The 26,040-nt window shown below is 43.6% G+C and overlaps 1 protein-coding gene across 1 annotated transcript in view; it reads right to left on the reverse strand.

Annotated features, from left to right (window-relative positions):
* The window catches only part of stat4 (signal transducer and activator of transcription 4), a 29,625-nt gene extending 12,512 nt beyond the window's left edge, over window positions 1–17,113 (reverse strand). The window contains exons 1-11 of the mRNA XM_084162543.1: window positions 16,999–17,113; window positions 16,318–16,446; window positions 14,328–14,463; window positions 7,769–7,867; window positions 7,477–7,648; window positions 6,062–6,147; window positions 4,003–4,154; window positions 3,690–3,848; window positions 3,343–3,435; window positions 2,294–2,353; window positions 2,052–2,072 (exon numbers count right to left, since the gene is read on the reverse strand). Of these exons, the coding sequence (XP_084018669.1) occupies window positions 2,052–2,072; window positions 2,294–2,353; window positions 3,343–3,435; window positions 3,690–3,848; window positions 4,003–4,154; window positions 6,062–6,147; window positions 7,477–7,648; window positions 7,769–7,867; window positions 14,328–14,463; window positions 16,318–16,445 (1,106 nt within the window). The 5' untranslated portion in view covers window position 16,446; window positions 16,999–17,113. The remainder of the gene's footprint in view (window positions 1–2,051; window positions 2,073–2,293; window positions 2,354–3,342; window positions 3,436–3,689; window positions 3,849–4,002; window positions 4,155–6,061; window positions 6,148–7,476; window positions 7,649–7,768; window positions 7,868–14,327; window positions 14,464–16,317; window positions 16,447–16,998) is intronic.
* Window positions 17,114–26,040: the final 8,927 nt, after the last annotated feature.

Raw genomic sequence — 26,040 nt, forward strand, 5'->3', positions numbered from 1 at the left:
TCTTTGTCACTGTTCTCCCTACACACTAAAAACAAATGGTTCTACATAGTGCCAAATACAGGTTATTTGGCTTGTAAGCATAGCGGAACCCTTTTTGGTGCTATATGGAACCTTTTTTTGAAGGCTCTATAAAAATAACCATGCTCATAAGGTTCTAAATGGAACATGTATGGGGCTTTCCTAAGATTCTATAAATAACCATTAAAAAATATTCGATATAGCACCAAAAAAGAGTTCCGCTATGGTTCCAACCCTTTTTGGGGCTATATAGAAATAACCCTTTTTTATGGTTCTTTATAGAACCTTTAAGGAGAATGGTTCTATAAAGATTATTCTGGTTTAAGAGCCATATTATACTGTCGAAATTCCATAGTTTTATTATTGTGTTTATTAACAAGTTTAATCAGGTGTGCTAGCTCTGGAACAGCTGGGGGTCCCTGAGGAGAGAATTGAGAACTACTGACTTAGTCAACCATTCTCAACTGACACAAGGCCATACGTGAGTCTTTCACAAGACACCGTCACTGGCCATAGTCATATACAGTGCTTTGAAAAAGTAATTGCCCCCTTACACTCAATAACTGGTTGTGCCACCTTTAGCTGCAATGACTACAACCAAACGCTTCCTGTAGTTTTTTACCAGTCTCTCACGTCGCTGTGGAGGAATCTTGGCCCACTCTTCCAAGCAGAACTGCTTTAACTCAGCCACATTTGTGGGTTTTCAAGCATGAACTGCTCGTTTCAAGTCCTGCCACAACATCTCAATTGGAATTAGGTCTGGACTTTGACTAGGCCATTCCAAAACGTCAAATTAGTTGATTTTTAGCCATTTTCAAAAGTTATGCTTTTGACTCATCTGTCTATAGAACATTCTTCCAAGATCCTTGATGATCATCCAGGTGCTTCCAGGTGCTTTCTGGCAAACTTGAGTCAACGTTTTGGATGAGATGGGTCCCATTGTGTCTGGAGAAAACCAAACATTCCACAGTAAGAACCTTATACCAACGGTCAAGCGTAGCGATGGTAATGTGATGCTTTGGGGATGCTTTGCTGCCTCAGGACCTGGACGACTTGCCTTAATAGAACCATGAATTCTGCTCTGTATCTGAGAATTTTACTGGAGAATGTCAGGCCATCCATCTGTGAGCTGAAGCTGAAGCGCAGCTGGGTTATGCAGCAAGAAAATGATCCAAAACACACAATCAAGTCTACATGAAAAAGACTAAAAAGCAACACATTTGAAGTTTTGGAATGGCCCAGTCAAAGTCCAGACCTAATCCCAATTGAGATGTTGTGGCAGGACTTGAAACGAGCAGTTCATGCTAGAAAACCCACAAATGTCGCTGAGTTAAAGCAGTTCTCCATGCAAGAGTGGGCCAAAATTCCTCCACAGCGACGTGAGAGATCTGATCAACAACTACAGGAAGCGTTTGGTTGCAGTCATTGTAGCGAAAGGTGGCACAACCAGTTATTGAGTGTAAGGGGGCAATTACTTTTTCACACAGGGGAATTGGGTGTTGCATAACTTTGTTAATAAAATAAATAAAATAAGCACCCATTTTTTTTTGTTATTTGTAAACTCAGGTTACCTTTATCTAATATTAGGTTTTGGTTGAAGATCTGATAACATTCAGTATAAAAAATATACAAACATTTAGAAAATCAGAAATACTTTTTTACAGCACTGTATAACATGAAAGAGCATAACACAACAGATGAGATAAACTAGAATGACACTCTCACTCATGGTTGCACAAAAAGAGCTGTGCAAAAACCATGCCCCAAAATATTCTAATGAGCCACCGACCCTACATTTTAATTATCAATAAAAGAGGAATGAACCCTTTTTTGAACTGCAAAGAACTTTTGAAGGGCTCAAAGGGTTCTTTGGGTCAGTATGGTTCCACATAGAACCATCACCCTTCCCAAAGAACCATTGAGGAACCCTCATGTACACACATGCCACATGAGAAGCTTCGATATTGGCTTAAATAACAACAACAGGAAATCCCCACAAACATCCCACATTGAGGTTGCATGGGTATACTCACACTCTGCCAGGGGGGAGGTCCCTACACACAGGGAAGAGAATACGTTACATTACTCAGTAATGTAGTGCTAGCTTGATTATAAATGTCAATGAAGCATATCTTGATGTCTATGAAACATTACGTTTCTGAAATATATTCATGTTCACACAATGTTGTCAGTTTGTGTAACAGAGCTTGCAAAGAGCGACCACTTTGAGGTAAATGTGCCACATATTGCTGTGTTCCATTACACTAATACTCACTTGTCAAATATTGTCTTCACTTTTAGTTGGTAATCCACCTCTGGAAGTTTGACCAGCAATCTAGACAGAAAAGTGACCAAACATAAATATTTAGCAAAAACATACACTCCCCTGACAGTTTATTAGGTACAGATAGTGAGTCACTTGGCCTTGGCTTGCTATATAAATCAGGCACACAGGCATCGAGGCATTCAATTACTGTTCGATTTAAGGTTAGAATGGGCAAAACGAGTGACCTAAGCAACTTTGAGCGTGGTATGATCGTCGGTGCCAGGCGCGCTGGATCCAGTATCTCAGAAACGGCCACCCTCCTGGGCTTTTCACACACGACAGTGTCTAAGGTTTACAGAGAATGGTGTGACAAACAAAAAATATCCAGTCCGCGGCAGTCCTGTAGGCGAAAACAGCTTGGTGGTGAGATAGGTGAAGGAGAATCGCAAGAACCGTGCAAGCTAACAGGCGGGCCACAAACAGACAGATAACGGTGCAGTACAACAGTGGTGTGCAGAACGGCATCTCGGAACGCACAACTTGTCGATCCTTGTCACGGATGGGCTATTGCAGCAGATGACCACACCGGGTTCACGCTTATCAGCTAAAAACAAGAAGTAGTGGCTCCAGTGGGCACGCGATCACCAACACTGGACAATTCAGGAGTGGAAAAACATTGCCTGGAACATGACAGTGAGTTTAGTTTACTTGGGTAGCCTGCGCAGTCCCCAGACCTCAACCCAATAGAACATCTTTGGAATTAGTTGCAACCGGCTGTTCGCAGCATGAATGCACCGCCGTCCAATCTGCAGCAACTGCATGGTGCCATCACGTCAGCATGGACCAACATCCCTGTGGAACGTTTCCGACACCTTGTAGAATTCCCCGAAGAATTCAGGCTGTTCTGGAGGCAAAGGGGGGTCCGACCCGGTACTAGATGGGTGTACCTAATAAATTGTCTGGTGAGTGTATATTTATGATGTACACACACACACACACACACACAACGGATTGATAAGCACCATGTATTGAGTTGTGTTGCATCTTAATACACATACCTGACTTTGGTGGTGAACTGCACCCCAGTCTTGATGATAAGAGGTTTCTGGGGATGGGTTGGCATACATGGCTGCTTCTCCACCACAAAGGAGCTGTGGACATTGTACAAAGGATGACACAACGATGGCACACAAGAGAATTACAATAGCATAATAGCAGTTGTGTATACCACCTAGTTTTGGATGGAGGCAACATAACAGTCAAGTCCATTTCACTGTCATCAAGACTTCCCATGACTTCCCATTCATGCTTCCCTATGCTTGCAGTTCTTTGGGAAATCACTTTGTGATATGGATATTTCATGCATTTGGTTAGAGTAGGTGTTCAGTTTTGTTGAGGTCAGTACCTTTTGATGAGGTGGTAGATGAGATATTTGACCTGCTCCTCCATCTGCGGTCTCTGCAGGGGGATGGGATCTCTCTCATACGTCACCTTTAATATAAGCTCCCCCAGTTTGTCCAGTTGACGCTTCATCTGGAACAGACTTTGGGCTATCAGAGTAAACCTGGGAGAGAGAGAGGGTGAGCGCATTAATTGAGGTTTACCTATATTTTGGGATATAGTTATAACTTATAAGATAGAGTTATGAGGAATGTGTGTGTGTGTGTGTGTGTGTGTGTGTGTGTGTGTGTGTGTGTAAGCATGATTGGTTGCATTACCAGTTCTGGAGCTGGTCTAGTCCAGTGAGCAGTGGGCCACCTATACAGTTGATCTGCTGCCTGCGTTTCCACTCCATCAGCTCTGGGTTCAGCTGGGAGACTATCAGACCATCAATCTCTTTTATCACGTCACTCATCTTAGATAGGTTCTCCTGTGGGGGAACAATAACAACAACTCACTGCTGGTCCTGTGTGGCTCAGTTGGTAAGAGCATGATGCTAGCAACACCAGGGTTGTGGGCTCAATTCCCACTGGGGCCACTCATACGAATAGTTATGCATTAATTCAGGGTTTGACAATCTTTTTTCCCCAGGGCCCGCTTTTTCACATTTGAAAATGTTGTTGTTTTGAAGCTCATTTCCTGCAATTCTACATAGTTTAACAAGACTCATGTAATCTTTTAGGTAGGCTATTTAATAATAATAATAATAATAATAATAATAATAATAATAATAATAATAATAATAATAATAATAATAATATGTGCATGTGCGAGTGGTTGCAAGTTTTGTGCCACTTCTTTTTGGGGGTCGCAGGTCAAAAACGTTGAAAACAACTTGGATACATGATAATGGCAACAAATGGAGTTGGGTTGGATATAGTAATGGTAGGCTACAGTATTTCTTACAATCTTCTAATTTGACTGGAATTGTGTTGGTCATTGTTATTACTGTAAGTGCAGCATTTATTCCAGTTCAAAACAATTTAGCAAAATACTTTACTAATCGGATAGTGCTGCTTTCCACTGTTCTTGCAATAATTGCTCAAGGAGTCTGTGACCAGGGTTGTGGGAATATTTTTTTGTTGGGATGCCCTTTTTTAGTTTGAGCACATGCCCCCCAAAAGGTCTGCACGGCCCTGAACAAAACTGATGCATGCACAACCGTGGAGCAAAAAAGGCAGGGTTGGCTTAGAACAGGGGCTCCCAATCCTTTTTAAATGTATTATTGTTTATTGAGATAGGCTATATTAAATACACCACCAGATTGATTTTGCTTTAATATGATTGACCTTGTTTTTTTTTTAATGCTCATTTCATGCAATTATATGTGGTTTAACAAGACTCATGACATCTTTTAGGTAGGTTATTTAATGATAATCCCATCAATAATGGATAGGGAAAATAGTCTAGACCCGATTTCCCCAAATGCTATTCCGCTACCAAATATGTTTTATTAGGATAATTTATATGAACCCTCAATTTAATTATACTGTACATATTCTCTTTTACAGAAAGTGATTAGATCAATTCATAGCGACAGAGCCACACATTGTATGAGTTTACTTTCCAAGCCAGTCCAATGTCTTCGACTCCTCGACTTTAGAAGGTTGTAGCTCAGCTTCTGAATGTCATAGAGAAAAACCAAAGAAATTCCCCTTTGCATCAGAGTTGCGTCTTCCTCTGGCATTTTACTGCTTGTTTCTAGCCTGAAGCAACGCGGATGTATGTGTCATTTTAGATTGGTATAAACAATCACGAATTGTAAAAAAAAAAAAAATATATACAATTATAGTTTTTTTTTTACCCTCAAATCAAGGAAGGTCCCACACCCCCCCACAAAACATTGGTTGGGAACCCCTGTACTATTGATATAAGTTACATTGGATAAAAGTGTCTGTTAAATGCCAAATATTTTAATATTATACATCAAAGTGTGTTTTGTTGTGTAGTCCCTGAAGCGAATTCAATAAATATCCTCACGACTTTGATATCTAAACTCACTCGACTGTCTTGCAGTGTCAGACGAAAATCTAATTTGCAATATCGTGTTGGATGCCACGGTGCTCTCCACACGTCGCAGGCCCCAAAAAAGGAAACGTTTTAACCATTGTATCTATATAGTAAATATTCATATAGAATTGTATAGACTAAAATTGTGTAAGACAGCAACTGCATGACAGAAACGGTGGCCCCAATTCAAATAAATGCATATAAACTCAAAGATAAGGCATCACAGATAAGGGCTTCAACTGTTTACACGCTTCACACAAAGCTTAGGCCTGTAGTAACAACCATAGCTGATAGCTGGTTTATCTAATGTATGTAGTGTTCCCACACCTTCCTCTTAAAGTCCAGGTTGTTGAGCATCTCCTGCAGTCGGGTCACTTCCTGTTTCATCACCGCTGTGTTCCTGTCCGCTGGATCTGAGGGACAAAAATACATCCAGCATGACAGAGGATAAAACATAGTGGTAACACTATAAAAGGTGCAATCTGGGATTGGTACATGGGTCGTTCCATGAAATGAGTCCCTTTTGCATCCCTTTGAAATTGTAAGTAGAAATTGTGCACCAATATCGGATTTTAAAAGCCTGTTATATTAAATGTGGTGCCCTTTAATAGACCACATGGACAATTCAATAAATCAGATTTTTTATTTGAATATAGATTTGCTAAATAAATCCACTGCCTGTGACCTCTCAGAAGATTTTAACCCCTTTAATCCCAAAAGTTTTCACCATTATTGTAAAGCCTTAGTTATTTTGTTGCTTCGACAAAGTAATTTCTGACGATTTTTGGCTGATTTAAGATGAAATCGTCAACCCTGGTATGGTCAACTCCATTACCACTTACTATAGTAATTTTTGTATTCAACCTCTTGAAATGGGAAAACATGTTTTTTATTAAAGGCCCAGTGCAGTCAAAAACTAGATTTTCCTGTGTTTTATATATATTTCCACACTATGAGGTTGGAATAATACTGTGACATTGTGAAAATTATGATTGTTTGAAAAGATGTTTGAAAAGACCGCCTGAAATTTCGGCCTGTTTTGGTGGGATGGAGTTTTGGCCTGCCTGGCGACATCACCAGACGGTAAATTGGTTACTATGCTAACAATAAAGAGCGTTCCAAACCTCTCTGTCAATAACAGCTAGTGTTCCGTTTTCCCCTCCCCACTCAGACCACTCCCAGATGGTCCTAGCAGAATTCTTGCTTGAGAAATTGCTCTTGCTAAGAAGCAATTGTTGTTTGTTTTTGACAATTTTAATTGAAAACAATCACAGTAAGGTACTTAATTATTACCCAGAAATAATTTGATATTAAGATAAAAATGGCTGCATTGGACCTTTAAGTTGAACATGTGCTCATCATGACAGAATGTTACAATTTGGTGAAATAAAACATAGTTTTTTTTAAATGTTATTGCCCCTTTAAAGCCTATGGTTGTTATTCAGTCAGGATCATAATGAGATGATAAGAAGACATTAAAAAGGGGTCATACATGCTTATGACAAGTCTTACAATGCATTATAAGCACATCATATTGCATTATACCTGCAGGGTTTAAGCAAAGATACTACAAACTAAGATAGTTATTCAATAATAAGGCCATCAGATGGCAAGGTGCAGCTATTGCCATATTACTTACAGCTATCCAATATTATATGACAGCTGTCAAATCATCTCAGATCTTAGGGGAGTCCATAAGGGTAGGGGCTGCAATTGGATTTCAGATTGGGTGTATGGCTCACCTCGAGACTGGAGAGTTTTATAGCGGAAGTCAAAGTCATCTTGCATGTCTTCTAGATATTTCACTGCCTGGTCCATCATCTGCACACTACTCCTGATCACCGCCACCCTGTTGTCCATGTTCTTCTGTCTCTCGAAGGCCACCGAATTCTGCATTGACTTCTCCAATGGGCCCTGTCAAGATGATGATAAGGTGAAGTAAACCACACACACATATGCATACACACACACACACACACAGAGACCTTTCTGAAGGGACTTTCCTGATGACATAACAGAGTCAGAGAGACTCACCTGTTCCTGAATGCTGGCTGTGGAGATGATACGACGCTCCTCTCTGAGGCAAGTGGAAATGACCCCGGCCATCAGCAGAGGGTTGGCTTTGTATTTAATCTGAAAAAGAACATGGATTTATGAACAGTGGTGGAAAAAATACCCAATTGTCATACTTGAGTAAAAGTAAAGATACCTTAATAGAAAGTTACTCAAGTAAAAGTGAAAGTTACCCAGTAAAATAATACTTGAGTAAAAGTAAAAGTGTTTGGTTCTAAATATACTTAAGTATCAAAAGTAAATATAATTGATAAAATATACTTAAGTATCAAATGTAAAAGTAAAAGTATAAATCATTTGAAATTCCTTATATTAAGCAAAGCAGACGGCACCATTTTCTTGTTAAAAAAATTTAGCCAGGGGCACACTCCAACACACAATGTTTTGTTTTTAGTGAGTCCGCCAGGTCAGCGGAAGTAGGGATGACCACGTATTCTCTTGACAAGTGTGTGAATTGGACCATTTTCCTGTCCTGCTTTGCATTCAAAATGTAACGAGTAGTTCTACAGCTGCACCATCGAGAGCATCCTGACCGGTTGCATCACCGCCTGGTATGGCAACTGCTTGGCATCTGACCATAAGGCACTACAGAGGGTAGTACATACGGCCCAGTACATCACTGGGGCCAAGCTTCCTGCCATCCAGGACCGATATAATAGGTGGTGTCAGAGGAAAGCCAAAAAAATTGTTAAATACTCCAGTCACCTAAGTCATAGACTGTTCTCTCTGCTACCGCACGGCAAGCGGTACAGGAGCGCCAAGTCTAGGACAAAAATGCTCCTTAACAGATTCTACCACCAAGCCATAAGACTGCTGAACAATTAATCAAATGGCCACCATGACTATTTACATTGACCCCCCCCCCCCCCCCCCATTTGTTTTTACACTGCTGCTACCCACCGTCTATTATCTATACATAGTCACTTTACCCCTACCTACATGTACAAATTACCTCAACTAACCTGTACCCCCGCACATTGACTCGGTACCGGTACCCCCTGTATATAGCCTCGTTATTGTTATTTTATTGTGTTACTTTTTATAATTTTTTACTTTAGTTTATTTGGTAAATATTTTTTCTTGAACTGCATTGTTGGTTAAGGGCTTGTAAGTAAGCATTTCACTGTAAATAAAGTTTGATTTGATTTGATTTGATTTTGAGTACTTTTGGGTGTCAAGGAAAATGTAGGGAGTAAAAAGTACATTATTTTCTTTAGGATTGTAGTGAAGTAAAAGTAAAAGTTGTCAAAAATATAAATAGTAAAGTAAAGTACAGATACCCAAAAAAATTCCTTAAGTAGTACTTTAAAGTATTTATATTTAAGTACTTTACGCCACTGCATATGAACACACAGACACATGCGTACAGGCAGGCATGGAGATGTCAAACACCTAGAGACCTTATCAAGAGACTTGAATCTCTCTGTGAAACGGTTAATGTGTTGGGTTGACAGTCGCAGGACCTGAGTTCGAGTCCTGGTCCTGGCTACCCCCCCGAAATCGCTGCAATATTATGCTGCTGCTGTCTGCACCTTTTGACATATGCAGTCCCCTGCCTGCGTGCGATCGAATCCTGGTCCCAGCGCACTTCTAAACATTATGCCCACCATCTGTCTCCCTCTTCATTTAATGTCTATCCCTGTCAATAAAAGCAGAAAATACTTTTAAAATATATTTTAAAAAACAACAACATTTTAACTGACCTGCCTGTATGAGTGTCTGTCTACTGAATTGTGCGAATTGTGTGAGTTTCTAAGAGCTCTTTGAAAGCTTGTTCTCTCAAGTTAGATGGTTTCTCGGAAATGCAAAAGAGTTTGGGGAGAACAGGGAGGCTTAGGTTTGCTCTACTTTCTCCTTATAATGTATGGTGTAAATTTGCCAATAAGGAAGCATTGAAAGGTGTTTTTCAGACACTGTACCTTCTTGAGTAACCTGAACACACTGTCATTTCTCTCCAACCTCTCCACCGACACACCACACAGAGAAAGTATGCCATCAGGTGTGTGAAGAAACAACATGAATCGGCTTCCTTTTTCGCAACAAAGCCTCCTTCACTCATGCTGCCAAACATGCCCTCGTAAAACTGACTATCCTACCGATCCTTGACTTCGGCGATGTCATTTACAAAATAGCCTCCAACACTCTACTCAGCAAATTGGATGTAGTCTATCACAGTGCCATCCGTTTTGTCTCCAAAGCCCCATACACTACCCACCACTGTGACCTGTACGCTCTTGTTGGCTGGTCCTCACTACATGTTCGTCGTCAAACCCACTGGCTCCAGGCCATCTATAAATCACTGCTAGGCAAATCCCCGCCTTATCTTAGCTCATTGGTCACCATAGCAGCACCCACCCGTAGTCTGCGCTCCAGCAGGTATATCTCTCTGGTCATTCCCAAAGCCAACACCTCCTTTGGCCGCCATTCCTTCCAGTTCTCTGCTGCCAATGACTGGAACGAATTGCAAAAATCTCTGAAGCTGGAGACTCTTATCTCCCTCAATAACTTTAAGCATCAGTTGTCAGAGCACCTTACCGATCACTGCACCTGTACACAGCCCATCTGAAATTAGCCCACCCAACTACCTCATCCCTATATTGTTATTTATTTTGCTATTTTGCACCCCAGTATCTCTATTTGCACATAATCTCTTGCACATCTAGCATTCCAGTGTTAATACTATTGTAATTATTCTGCACTATAGCCTATTTATTGCCTTACCTCCATAACTTGCTACATTTGCACACACTGTATATATATTTTCTGTTGTATTTCTGACTTTATGTTTTTTTTTTACCCCATATGTAACTCTGTGTTGTTTTTATTGCACTACTTTGCTTTATCTTGGCCAGGTCGCAGTTGTAAATGAGAACCTGTTCTCAACTGGCTTACCTGGTTAAATAAAGGTGAAATAAATAAATAAATAAAATAAAAAATCATTCCATAGTAAAGAATGCGGCTGAACCAGGTACAGACTCAGTATGAAAACAAAACCAAAAGTAATTTACTATGACAGTCCAAACAAGGAGACATTCAGTGTAAAAAGGCCTACAGACATGGAACATGTTTATTAGGCAAAAAAAATGAAGAAAACTGAGTGAAACGGTGTGGTACTACACGAACCCCAATAAGAAGTCCTTGTTTGCTACGATGATCCCTAAGGAATACAACCATGGATGGACTTGCCCTCTGAACCCATAATTTGTCCCTTTAGTTAGCGTTTTGTCTGTCTCTGGGATCTGAACCCAGTTCTGTGCAAAACATGTGTCTCAAACACCACGTGCATCTTGACATATTTGTCTGTTTTTGACGAAATGCCACAGATTCTGTCTAAGCCTCTGTGACACAAGGGAAAGTTCTGATGTGAACATGTGAAACCTGATTTCTCTTTCAGTGTTTGTCTGTGACTACTGATTTGAGTGTGCGACCAAAGACAGAAGAAGGGTGATTCAATCTTGAAAACCTACGCGATACCCTTTAACACCATCACAATGACGACTACATCACAAACAAACAGCGTCAGTTCAGCAGCATTCAGCAGCGTCATTTGGTCCACTGTATTCAGATCCTCCCTCGGACTGAGAAATCCCCAACCACTCAGCCTTTCCTAGCATTAGATGAGACATAAGCACTGCAATCTTTATTTCCAGTACTAAGTACTAATGTATTCGCATAGTGGGTTGAACATTTTCTTCATTTAGTGCCATATTTTTAGGGTCAGTTTAGGGTCAGATCCCTCACAACAAAATGCAATTCAGGTATGAACCACTGGAGGAGGGTTTATTCAATTCATGAAATGCATTTCCATTGAATTCCCTAAATTGACTGAGTTCAAAAAAATGGACCTTAAACAATGCTTGTATACCTTCAAGGTAGACTCAGCACAAATGATTGCATGGAAAGAGACACTTTCCATCTGTCCTCTGTGCATAATAGACAGCACACCTAAACAACAACAAAACGCACATCTCCAAGCGCCACCCCAAACAAACCTCTTGATGTTCCCCTCTTGTTTTGAGCTACTACTTCCTCTGAGAAACATCACACCATCTGCACACACAAACACACACACACACACACACACACACACACACACACACACACACAGTCACATACACTCAAAAGGGAGATTCTGGAAACCACAAGGTTCCGATTAGATATGTGTCTTTCCTACATCAGTTGTGTTATACAGAAATATGGCCTAGCCGGCCCCAGTCATCAGCCTCAAACAGCTATTTCCTGTTCCTGTTAATGTGTTTTAAGGTACAATTCTCAGAGAGTCTAATAAATATACTGCCAGTCAATGTCCTGAGACCTCAGAGAGCATCATATAATTTTGATTCCCCTGAATAGGGTAAGAGGTGAAATTGTCTGTGAAAAAAATGACATACAACACTTATTACAAGTGAAAGGATGCTCAGTTTGAGGAACGCCGACAAACCCATAAGCCAATCCCTAAAGGTGACAAAAAAAAACAAATGAACAGATCTTGTCTTTCGTTTCCTTTTCCACACAGAACACATACTGTCACGCTCGTTGGTTAGAGATGAGGACCAAGGCGCAGCGTTGAAGGTGAACATATCCTTTTATTACTGATCACACGATCAAAACAATAAACGATAACGTGACGTCTACAGTTTAACACAAACCGAAATGAACAAGAAACCACAAACACAAAGTGAAAGACAGACAGTTAAATATGGCTCCCAATCAGAGACACCCAGCGGACACTCGTTGCCTCTGATTGGGAGTCACTCAGCCCAACATAGAAAATCAAACATAGAATTACACACCCTGGCTCAACATAACATAGTCCCCAGAGCCAGGGCGTGACAGTACCCCCCCCCAAAGGCGCGGACTCCGGCCACGCCAAACAACCACAACAGGGGAGGGACCGGGTGGGCACTCCGCCTCGGCGGCGGATCCGGCTCCGGACATGACCCAGGCACGGGTTGTGCTGGACTGACGACGCACACCCCTGGCTTGATGCGTGGAGGAGGAACAGGCCGGACCGGGCTGACGAAGCGCACCCCTGACTTGGTGCGGGGAGCAGGAATGAGCCGGACCGGGCTGACGACGCGCACCACTGACCCGGTGCGGGGAGCTTGGACGGGCCGGACCGGGCTGGCGACGCGCACCACAGACTTGGTGCGGAGAGCAGGAACGGGCCGGACAGGGCTGACGAAACGCACCATTGACTTGGTGCGGAGAGCAGGCACGGGCCGTGCCGGACTGACGACGCACACCACTGGCTTGGTGCGGGAAGCTTGGATGGGCCGGACTGGGCTGGCGACGCGCACCACAGACTTGGTGCGGAGAGCAGGAACGGGCCGGACAGGGCTGACGAAACGCACCATAGACTTGGTGCGGAGAGCAGGCACGGGCCGTGCCGGACTGACGACGCACACCACTGGCTTGGTGCGGGAAGCTTGGATGGGCCGGACTGGGCTGGCGACGCGCACCACAGACTTGGTGCGGAGCGCAGGAACGGGCCGGGCTGGGCTGTCGACGCACACCGTAGGTTTGGTGCGGGGAGCAGGAATAGACCGGACCGTACTGGGGACACACACCACTGGCTCTACACCGGGATCTGGAACGGGCCGGACCGGACTGGCAACACACGCCAGTACCTCTCGCCGTGCCTCTACACCCTCCATCCCCTCTTCTACCAGTGGCCCCCGTAACCTGGCGGCCTCCTCTGCAACCCCGCTGGACCGCTCCATAGCGGCCTCCTGCTGCCCCGACGTCGTGAGCCCCCCCCTAAAAAATTTCTGGGGGTCTCTCCTCCCCGTGGGCCAGGCCTCCATCATTCTCGCCAGACTCTCACCCCACTGCTCCAAACTCCAACCTCTCTCCTCTTCTCTTGGCTTGGCCCAGTCGAGACTCCTACTCAACTGCTCCCAAGTCCATCCTCTCTCTTCTTCATACTGCTTGGTCCTGTTATGGTGGTTTCTTCTGTCACGCTCGTTGGTTAGAGATGAGGACCAAGGCGCAGCGTTGAAGGTGAACATATCCTTTTATTACTGATCACACGATCAAAACAATAAACGATAACGTGACGTCTACAGTTTAACACAAACCGAAATGAACAAGAAACCACAAACACAAAGTGAAAGACAGACAGTTAAATATGGCTCCCAATCAGAGACACCCAGCGGACACTCGTTGCCTCTGATTGGGAGTCACTCAGCCCAACATAGAAAATCAAACATAGAATTACACACCCTGGCTCAACATAACATAGTCCCCAGAGCCAGGGCGTGACACATACGCACACACACACATACACACTGTCACAACATACTACACAGTGCCACTCCCCATTTACGGGAAGTTGTGGGTTGGTTGTACTAAATCACCTCAATGCTTAAATGCATCAATGACAAGGAGAGACTGTTTAATGTTATCAATGTTGGATACGCAGTGTATATGGTTGCCTGGCAAACTGATTTAGCGCAGAGTTCATTCTGGTTTTAACCAGGTTAGGTGTATGATATTGTAAGGGAGGTTATTGTGGCACCTGTAACTGCTGGTTGATGATCTTCAGGTTGTGTCTTTGTAGGAAGTTTTGTTCCTGAGAACACTGCCTGTCCAGCTGAGACAGGAGATTGCTGAGGAGAACTGTCGCCATGGACTCATGGTTTGCGGCAGTATCCCTGGAAAAAACACACACACTTTGTCTTAGCTTTGTATCTAATTTAACAGTTTTCAGTGCTCAATCAAAAAGTTATTAATAAGAACATGTAGAACATACTGTACATATCATGTTATAATGTACAAGGGAAAAGGTGAATCACCCATTCATATTTTTCAGCATGTCATATCATCAAATGCTTATTTTGCTGTTTTGTACAAGTGCAATAGGGTGGTTCCACGAAATGAGTCCCTTTTGGCTAGTGTAAGTTGGTGGCGAAAAAGACTATACTAAGTGCCTATTAAGTGCCAAATAAAGTAATAGGGTTGACCGTAACAGGGTTGACGATTTCATCTTAAATCCGCCATAAATCCTCTTGTGACAGGGGGAATGGAAGCTTGTTGTGTGTAACAGGGAGGGGAAATTAATTTCTGCAGTTGGCTAAATCAGGGACACACATAGTGTTTCTTGGTAGTCTTAAACAAATCTACTTTGAAACAAAAGTATACACCTAACACACATGGTTATAGCTTATAAAAAAGAAGACACCTGTACCATGTCAGACATAGAGATTAAATGTATTACATTTTGAGTTTGCATCCCAATATTACACTTTTTCGGCAGTAGAAATAATAAATGTTTATTAATTATGAAATTATGAAAAATATTAATAACATTCCACCCATGAGGCCACTAGAGGGTGCTTTGGTAATTCGACTGCAGGAAAAGGGTAGCTACATGCAAGCTTCACAAAAAAGCTATCTATCTATGTCGTGTTATGCTCGACCCACTCAGTTTTCCACCACAAAACACCAGAAAATGCCCAAAGAGAGTAGAACCAGCTCACCTGCCTTAACACTATGATTTGACTATTAGATGTTCAATGTTTATTTTGAAAAACATTATTTTTTTAAGGAATCGTTTCACCAAAACTCTTTTATTTTTTATTTTTTTTATTTTTTTACCTTAAAATTAATCCCTAATCACATGTAATAAATAATAATCTTCCATCAAAGCAACAAAATAAAAAGGGCTTTACAATGATGGTGAAAACATTTAATGGTTAACTGGGTTAAAATCTTCAGAGAAGTCACAGAGAGTACAGAGAGGGACATGTCAAAATGTATAATACATTTTTATTCAAATTAAAAATCAGATAAATTGAATTGTCCATGTGGTCTATATTAAAGGGCAATTAATTTAATATAACAGGCATTTAAAATCTAATATTGGTGCACAATTTATATTTAAAATATCAAAGGGACTCATTTAATGGAACGAACCAATACATGAATAGGCTACATGTCAGTCAGAGCTGGATTACCATAATGAATTAATACAGCACAATACTTCAACATTCATTAAGGTGTCATGGCTGGTCTCATAAAGGTGTTATGAATGCCTTATGTATAGCCCCTTCAAGTAAAGTGCTACCAGTTATGGTAGCCACATTTACATTTTAGTCATTTTGCAGACGCTCTTATCCAGAGCGAGTTACAGTTAGTGAGTGCATACATTTTCATACTGGCCCCCCGTGGGAATTGAACCCACAACCCTGGCGTCGCAAGCACCATGCTCTACCAACTGAGCTACACGGGGCCCCTACATGCTGTGTTTTAGTTCTTGAACATGCTCACTGGAAACCCAACTTGATATCTATTATTATTACTGTACAGTAACACACACGCACCAACACACATACAGATACACACACACACAGACATGCATACAGACAGACACACACAGACACACACATACAGACACACACATACACACAGACATGCACACATACAGATAGACACACACAGACACACACAGACAAAGACACACTCTCTTTCACACACACACACACACACACACACACACACACACTCACCAGTCCTGGCTCTCAATCCAGTTGGAGAGCACCTGCCGTATGTCCATAGGGAAGTTGTCATCATAAAGGTAGTCCACCTGCTCCAGGTATTTGATCTCGAGCTGTTGAATTTGTTTCCATTGACTCATGCTGTGGAACAATTCCAACAGCCCAAAGCAAATAACAATAGCCAAATCAATTACACATCTGTGAGAGTGACTGAAGGATCAGTGCTTGTAGAGTTTTTGTCCAGGTACAGTAATATAATAGTTTATGATAAAGTAGACTATTCAAAAAGAGCATACTCTAGGCCTACCTATTTTAAAAATGTGACGCATATCGCGTTTCAATGACGTATCACACTGCATATACATACATATATATATATATATATATATATATATTAAGTATTATTAAGCTGTTTATGTCTGTCGTTATCCAATAATACAATATATTCGGAGTAATTAATAATATAGATCGATCTTATTCTGCGCCCAATAAGGAACATATATTACTGATGCTCGTCGACTAGTGACCGTCTGTCAAGTAACGTTAAGCCTACCACATGACATTTCTTGTCAATCTCATTTTACAGCAGCATAAATTTCGCCTACCTTAATTTCTGTAGCGGAGCTAGATCAAATCGTTCTGGTTAGTGACTATGAAAAAGTTTATAAAACGTTATCGTTTGTGAAAGCCTACCTGTGTCTTTGGACTGGTGCGCTATCACAGAAATATCCACGTTAGGCTACACAAGTCATGTGAACGCTTGTCAGTTGCTGCTCTCTCGAGTTTCCTGTACGTTTCGAACAGACTCGTTTTTATGTTGTTCGTCATGTTATAGGGCTGTTCTATGGGTTTTGTCACCTCCCTCCCTCGACACGCCATCTGTGGCTCATTCATAATGTACTGTATACATGGGTTTTATTTGATGTTTAGAGTGAGGGACTCATCTTATTTCTCAACAACATTTTAACTGTACAAAATAAACACACGGGTTACATTTCTTTTTTTTCTTCTCATAACCAATAGTAGGCCTCCCTACTTACTATTTGCACTGAATATATGTCATAGGAGATAGGAATGGTATTGAAGAAGAGCATACTTTTCTTAAATGAAGCAACACTGGGATTGATGAATTCAAGTATTTCAGTTTGATTACAGTTTTTTTATAGCCTTGGTGCAATTTTCACAAGTATGTGGTACATTTTCACTCAAAACAGATAATCAAAAAGGCAGTTGTTTCAAAACTCAAAGCACATGTTCAATTGACTAAGTACAACACACAAAATCATACAGTAACTTTTTCACCAAACTTAATTAGTTTAATCTAGAAATACATCTTTCACATTGCAATACATGTTCATATAAAGTCATTGCTTTTCACAATGCAATGCTCAAATTACTTTTGATATGATTGTTTTCTAATTTGTTAAAATACATCTTACTATTACTTAATCCGACTGCTCTTAATTGATAATCACTTAACCGTTTGGTAAACCTATAGATTTGACATGTAAACTGATTTGTCTACTGCAGATTTTGAGAACTACATAATGAAATGTATGTCTGTAAAGCAGAAACAAAAAGTATTATGTATAAACTCAGCAAAAAAAGAAACGTCCTCTCACTGTCAACTGCGTTTATTTTCAGCAAACTTAACATGTGAAAATATTTGTATGAACATAACAAGATTCAACAACAGACATAAACTGAACAAGTTCCACAGACATGTTGTGGTGAGTGATTCAGGCGCAGGAGGGTAAATCACAGAATAAAAGGGTTTATTCCGAAAACAGAGGTCCGCAGCAATGCGTCAAACACTCCAGTGCGTAAATCAGGCGCACTGGGAAACAACAAGGCACACGGGTGAAATATCCCACTGAGCTAAACTAACCTCCACAATAAACAATCACACACAAAGACAAGGGGCAGAGGGAACACTTATACAGGTACTGATGAGGGGACATGAACCAGGTGTGTGTAATAAACAAGACAAAACAAATGGAATGATGAGATGAGGAGCGGCAGTGGCTAGAAGGCCGGTGACGACGAACGCCGAAGCCTGCCCGAACAAGGAGAGGAGGCAGCTTCGGAGGAAGTCGTGACACATGTGACTAACAGAAATGGAATAATGTGTCCCTGAACAAAGGGGGGGCAAAATCAAAAGTAACAGTCACTATCTGGTGTGGCCACCAGCTGCATTAAGTACTGCAATGCATCTCCTTATGGACAGCATCGATTTGCCAGTTCTTGCTGTGAGATGTCCTAAGTTTTCATAACTGTGACCTTAATTGCCTACCTTCTGTAAGCTGTTAGTGTCTTAACAACCGTTCCACAGGTGCATGTTCATTAATTGTTTATGGTTCTTTGAACAAGCATGGGAAACAGTGTTTAACCCTTTACAATTAAGATCTGTGAAGTTATTTGGATTTTTACTAATTATCTTTGAAAGACAGGGTCCTGAAAAAAGGATGTTTCTTTTTTTGCTAAGTTTATATACATACTCAAATGTATTACGATGATGATGACTATTATGATTTTACTTCACAGTAAATAAAAAATAAATCTGATATTGACAAGATCAGAGATGTACTGTATGTAACAAATCGTCTGCTTTACTAAAATTGCAGTGGCCAATACAGTACTGTAATACCGTAATATATGACATTTACATAGCAGACACTTTTATCCAAAGTGACAACAGTCCACACATAATACAATACTGTCAAATACAATAAACAATTACAACACAGATGGAAGATGTATGAATGCCGTCCCCATGAGCGTACCACCCTCCTCCAGGCCATGGATGAGGCATGAACTGATTTCAATCCAGACCTACAGTATGTCAGGCTTGGATTCGCCATGCCAAAAGGTTTTCCCCCAGGTACATGAACAATTTGGATATTTACTGCGATCTATAGCCAAATGCTTAAGACTTGCTTGATGCAAACTAGTGCCTGCTAAACATTATGTTTCTTTCATTTATTTTATTTGATTACATTGTGAAAGATGTCTTCAATGATCACACCTTTGATCACACATGGGATAGAAATTAGGGAAATTTGATGTTCAGTCAATTTTAGAGGGTAGAGAAACTCCCCAAATACAGGTGTTCCAAGCATGTAGCATCATACCCAAGAAGACTCGAGGCTGTAATCGCTGCCAATGGTGCTTCAACAAAGTACTGAGTAAAGGGTCTGAATACTTATGTAAAAGTCATATTTAAGATTTATTTTCCATATACAGTAAATTAGCAAAAACCTGTTATTGGAACAAATACAGGCACACAGGGAAAATATCCCCCCGCAATACAACGTACAGGTAACTCCACCGAGCTACACTCATCTCACATGAAACAATCACCCACAAGGACAAGGGGGCAGAGGGAACACTTATACATGTACTAATGAGGGGAATATGAACCAGGTTTGTGTAATTGCCAAGACAAGACAAATGGAATGATGAGATATGGAGCAGTGGCTAGAAAGCCAGTGACGACGAACGCTGAAGCCTGCCCGAACAAGGAGGGGAGGCAGCTTCGGAGGAAGTCGTGACAGCACCCCCCCCCCCCCCCCCCCCTTGAAGCGCAGCTCCAGCAGTGTGCCGACCTCGGCCTCGGGGACGGCCAGGAGGAGGCGGAGCAGGGCGAGCTGGATGGCGACGGTGGAAATACCGCAACAGGGAGGGATCGAGGATATCCCTCACCGGGACCAAGCACCGTTCCGTACCCCTACCACTCCATGAGGTACTGAAGGCCCCCCACCCGACGCCTCGAATCCAGGATGGAACGGATGGAATACGCCGGGGCCCCCTCGATGTCCAGAGAAGGCGGAGGGACCTCCTGCACCTCAGAATCCTGGAGCAGACCAGCCACCACCGGCCTGAGGAGAGACACATGAAACGAGGGGTTAATACGGTAATCAGGGGGAGTAATAACCTATAGGTAACCTCGTTGATTCTCCTCAGGACTTTGAACAGCCCCACAAACCGCGGGCTCATCTTCCGACAGGGCAGGCGGAGGGGCAGATTCCGGGTCGAGAGCCAGACCCGATCACCCAGTACGAAGACCGGGGCCTCACTGCGGTGGCAGTCAGAGTTGGCCTTCTGACGACGCATGGCGCATTGGAGGTGGACGTGGGCAGCATCCCACGTCTCCTCCGCGCGCCGAAACCAGTCATCCACCGCAGGAGCCTCGGTCTGGCTCTGGTGCCACGGTGCCAGAACTGGTTGGCAACCTAAAACACATTTGAATGGCATTAGGTTAGTGGAGGAGTGACGGAGAGAGTTCTGGGCATTTTCGGTCCATGGCAAGAACACAGACCACTCCCCTGGCCGGTCCTGGCAGTAGGACCGCAGGAACCTACCCACATCCTGATTTACCCGTTCCACCTGCCCATTAGACTTGGGGTGGAAACCAGAGGTCAGGCTGACCGAGACCCCCATGCGTTCCATGAACGCCTTCCAGACCTTGGATGTGAACTGGGGACCTCGTTCAGACACTATATCCTCTGGTACCCCGTAGTGCCCGGAAGACGTGCGTAAACAGGGCCTCCGCAGTTTGTAGGGCCGTGGGGAGACCGGGCAGAGGAGGGAGGCGGCAGGCCTTGGAAAAGCGGTCCACAACAACCAGGATGGTGGTGTTATCTTGGGAGAGGGGAAGATCAGTCAGGAAATCAACACTCAGGTGAGATCATGGTCGTTGTGGAACTGGTAAAGGCTGTAACTTACCCGCAGGGAGGTGCCTAGGTGCCTTACTCTGGGTGCACACCAAGCAGGAGGAGACATACAACCTCACGTCCTTAGCCAAAGTAGGCCACCAGTACTTTCCGGTCAGGCAGCGCACTGTATGACTGATACCTGGGTGACCAGAGGAGGGTGACGTGTGTGCCAAGTAGATCAGACGATCACGGATAAGAGCAGGCACATCCATCGCCCATACTACCGGCGCCACAATGCAGGAGGCCGGGAATATGGGGGTGTTGTCTCTGGGCCTCTCCTCTGTGTCATACAGCTGTGACAATGCGTCTGCCTTCACGTTCTTCGTACCCGGGATGTATGATAGTGTGAAATCAAACCGGGTGAAGAATAGGGCCCACCTGGCCTGGCGAGGATTCCGCCTCCTCGCTGCCCGGATGTACTCCAGGTTACGGTGGTCCGTCCAGATGAGGAAAGGGTGTTTCGCCCCTTCGAGCCAATGCCTCCACAAGGTCAGGGCTCGGAGAACAGCCAACAGCTCCCGATCACCAATGTCGTAGTTCTGCTCCGCCGGGCTGAGCTTCTTAGAGAAGAAGGCACAGGGGCGGAGCTTGGGTGGTGTGCCCGAGCGTTGAGACAGGACAGCTCCTATCCCAACCTCGGAAACATCCACCTCCACTACGAACGGTAGTGATGGATCGGGGTGGGCAAGTACCGGGGCTGAGGTGAACAGACCCCTCAGGTTACTGAAGGCCCTGTCAGCCTCAGCAGACCAGCGGAGCTGGGACGGCCCACCCTTCAACAGAGATGTAATGGGAGCTGCGACCTTGCCAAAGCCCCGGATAAACCTCCGATAGTAGTTGGCGAAGCCAAGAAGGTGCTGCACCTCCTTAACCGTGGTGGGAGTCGGCCAATTACGCATGGCTGAAATGCGATCTCCCTCCATCTCCACACCTGAGGTGACAATGCGGTATCCGAGGAAGGAGACGGACTGCTGGAAAAACATGCACTTCTCTGCCTTGGCATAAAGGTAATTTTCCAACAGTCGGGCCAGCACTTTGCGAACCAGGGACACATACTCAGCGCGCGTAGCAAAATACACCAGAATGTCATAGATGTAGACCACTACACCGTGACCAAGCATGTCCCGAAACACCTCGTTCACAAAGGACTGGAAGACGGATGGAGCATTCATCAAACCGTAGGGCATCACCAGATATTCATAATGCCCCGTGGTTGTGCTGAATGCTGTCTTCCACTCATCCCCCTCTCGGACACGCACCGGGTTGTACGCACTCCTGTAATCTAATTTGGTGAAGAAGCGCGCCCCATGCATTGACTCGATCACTGAAGGAATGAGGGGGAGAGTGATATGATGTTTTTATGGTATAATGATGTCATGTCATAGTATTGTTAGGACAGAGGTAGCGTTACTATATAAGGGGTTTGGGGCCATGAAGTCTACATTCCATTATGTCAAAGGAGATTAGTGATGTTTAGGATAGCATGAGTGATGTTTAGGATAGTGACTTGGGGTAAAGAGTGATGAACATCAAAGATAGGCAGTGCCCATGGAGACTTGCCAGATGTATTCCAGTAAGAGGGTAATAAAGGGTATATAAGGTAGAGTGTCTTCTTTGTTCAAGTTAGTTCGTAACATCAAGGGCAAAGCTCTGGTCATTGTTGTAACGAACCCGGTACCGATCATTAAATATTTGCATTACCTGTCTACAAAGTGTCTAAGTATATCCTTGCATCCTTGATTCTTTGATACCTGAGAAACTCATCATAACAGAGAGGATAACTAAATATTATCGTCTCCTTGTTCAGTGGTCGATAATCAATGCAAGGGCGCAGACCGCCGTCTTTCTTCTTCACAAAAAATAAACTAGAGGAGGCAGGTGAAGTGGAGGGACGTATATACTCCTATATACCCCTGGCGCAGGGACTCGGTGACTAATACCACAGGGAAAGCAGGAGACTCAATAATAAAATAAAGTGACTTGCTCGCAATGAGTCTCGTGGGTAATCATGGTGACTGGTGCTGTAACTTCCTTAACAAACCCGGACCATAATGGTCGACTATCAAGTGCTCTGATGGGGAGTGAAATGGATAGGGGAACCAATGAAATGCCTAGACTGTGTGAGAATGCCCTGTCCATAAAGTTCCCAGCTGCGCCTGAATCGACTAACGCCTAACACTGGGGAACTACCATGTGATCAGGAAAGTAGATGGGTAGGGTACAGTGCGCAGCAGAGGGCTCTGAACGAGTGTGGGTGTTCGGTACCTAGGGTGATGCGAGAGTGCCCTGCCTTCCGCCTCCAAACCCAAAAGAACGCTGACGACAACGTGCGGTGTAATGTCCCTTCGTGCCACCAGAGTGACACTGGCGCTGTCGTCCTTCGCTCTCTCGGATCGCGGTTCCACCCAGTTCCATCAGCTCGGGATTCGAGATGGCCAGGGTGGCAGTTACCCTCCAGGACGTCCTCTGACTGCCAGCAGGCTGTTCAAACGGATGGCCATGTCCACCAGTTGCGTGAAGGACAACATGCTGTCCCGGCAGGCTAGCTCCCTTCGGACATCCTCCCGCAGATGGCACCGGAAGGGGTCGATAAGAGCCCGCTCGTTCCACCCGGACCCAGCTGCTAGAGTCCGAAACTCCAAGGCGAAGTCCTGTGCAGTTCTGCCTCAGGTGGACCAGCCGCTCGCCCGCCTCTCGACCTTCGGGTGGGTGATTGAAGACAGCCCGAAAGAGGCGAGCGAACTCCCCATAGTTGTCCCACACACCAGCACCCAGAGGGATCCATATATATCCCGACCACGGGAGTTCGACGGGACAGCTGCTCTCTGCCAAGGATTCCTCCTCCAACTGGAACTCTACTTCTCCAGCATCAGGCCGGCCCCATCGGAGCAGGAGAAGGTGTCCGCCCTCGTCTCCTGCCTCTCGGGGAAAGCCCTGGAGTGGGCCAACGCGGTCTGGAACTAAAGAAGAGCCGCGTTGGCCCACTCCATGTACTAATGAGGGGAATATGAACCAGGTGTGTGTCATTGACAAGACAAGACAAATGAAATGATGAGATATGGAGCGGCAGTGGCTAGAAAGCCGGTGACGACGAACGCCGAAGCCTGCCCGAACAAGGAGGGGAGGCAGCTTCGGAGGAAGTCGTGACAAAAACTTAGGATGGATCAACAACATTGTAGTTATTCCACAATACTAACCTAATTGAGTGAAAAGAAGGAAGCCTGTACAGAATACAAATATTCCAAAACAAGCATCCTGTTTGCAACAAGGCACTAAAGTAATACTGCAAAAAATGTGGCTAAGCAATTCACTTTTTGTCCTGAATAAATTTACATTTCAGTCATTTAGCAGACGCTCTTATCTTATCTTATGCATACATTATTTTAAAAATTTCATACTGGCCCCCCCATGGGAATTGAACCCACAACCCTGACGTTTCAAACACCATGCTCTACCAACTGAGCTACATCCCTGCCGGCCATTCCATCCCCTACCCTGGACGACGCAGGGCCAATTATGCGCCGCCCCATGGGTCTCCCAGTCGCGGCCGGCTACGACAGAGCCTGGATTCGAACCAGGATCTCTAGTGGCCTTAGACCACTGCGCCATTCTGGAGGCTGTGTTATGTTTGGGGCAAATCAAATACAACACATTACTGAGCAGCACTCTCCATATTTTCAAGCATAGTGGTGGCTGCATCATGTTATGGGTATGCTTGTAATTGTTAAAGACTGGGGAATTTTTCAGGATAAAAAAGAAATGGAATGGAGCTAAGCACAGGCAAAATCCTAGAGGAAAACCTGGTTCAGTCTGCTTTCCACCAGACACTGGGAGATGAATTCACATTTCAGCAGGCCAATAACCTAAAACACAAGGCCAAATCTACACTAGAGTGGCCGAGTTACAGTTTTGACTTAAATCTGCATGAAAATCTATGGCAAGACCTGAAAATGGTTGTCTAGCGATGATCAACAACCAATTTGACAGAGCTTGAAGAATTTTTAAAATAATAATGGGGAAATGTTGCACAATCCATGTGTGGAAAGCTCTTAGAGACTTACCCAGAAACACTCACAGCTGTAATCGCTGCCAAAGGTGATTCTAACATGTATTGACTCAGGGGGTTGAATACTTATCTAATCAAGATATATTAGTGTTTTATTTTTCATAAATTTTTTCTTACACTTTGACATTACAGATTATTTTGTTTAAGTAGTTGACAAAAAAATGACCAAAAAAAAAGTACACTTTGTAACACAACAAAATGTGGAAAAAGTCAGAAACAGAATGACCAGAGAGTTCCCTGAAGATCCTCCCTCCACCATGTACATCTGGCCCAGATGGTCAAGAAGTGGTGACACTGGTTGGCCAGCCTTCTCAGGGACATCCCAGCCTACCTTGGTCCCATTCATGTTTGGTTGAATGCAGGGCAGCACAGTGTCTTCCCCCTTCTGAACGCATCACAAACATGGAGGAATAACTGATAATATCAGTTTTGGAGCATTTTCTTTAGTTGTACACCTCACAGATGAAAGTGACGCTGTCTTGAGTGGTGAGGTTGGTTATGAGGAAAGACTGTCCATCGTTCATCACGAAGAGATTGCTCCTCTGGTCATTTTGGAATAGTTCCTTGGATAAGGCTGGGTGAATGAACGTGCTATAACCAAACTGTGGAAGTGCATAGTGCCATTGGATTGATGTTTCTTCACTGAAGGTTTCACTCTCACACTGAATGTTGAGCGCTCTCGATTTAGTTGCAATTTCCATCCTCTCTGATATGTCCGATAGTGTATCCCCGCAAGATCTAATATGGTATGACATCCAATGTGAGACCTTGTTGTTTGTTCTGCACCGCTGTTCTTGAAGTTCTTCCAAGTGATCTTGGCCATGTCCTTATCCACTACTAGTCGTTTCTCCTGCACCAGCTTTTCCGCTAATGGGTTGTTAGAAGGGGCCCCATGAGTTCCACAAATGCTAAATTTAATCAAAGTAGGCATGCCAAAAGTACATAAATCATGTC

This window comes from Coregonus lavaretus (genome assembly GCF_964263955.1).
Source record: "Coregonus lavaretus genome assembly, chromosome: 5".
Taxonomy (NCBI): Eukaryota; Metazoa; Chordata; class Actinopteri; order Salmoniformes; family Salmonidae; genus Coregonus; species Coregonus lavaretus.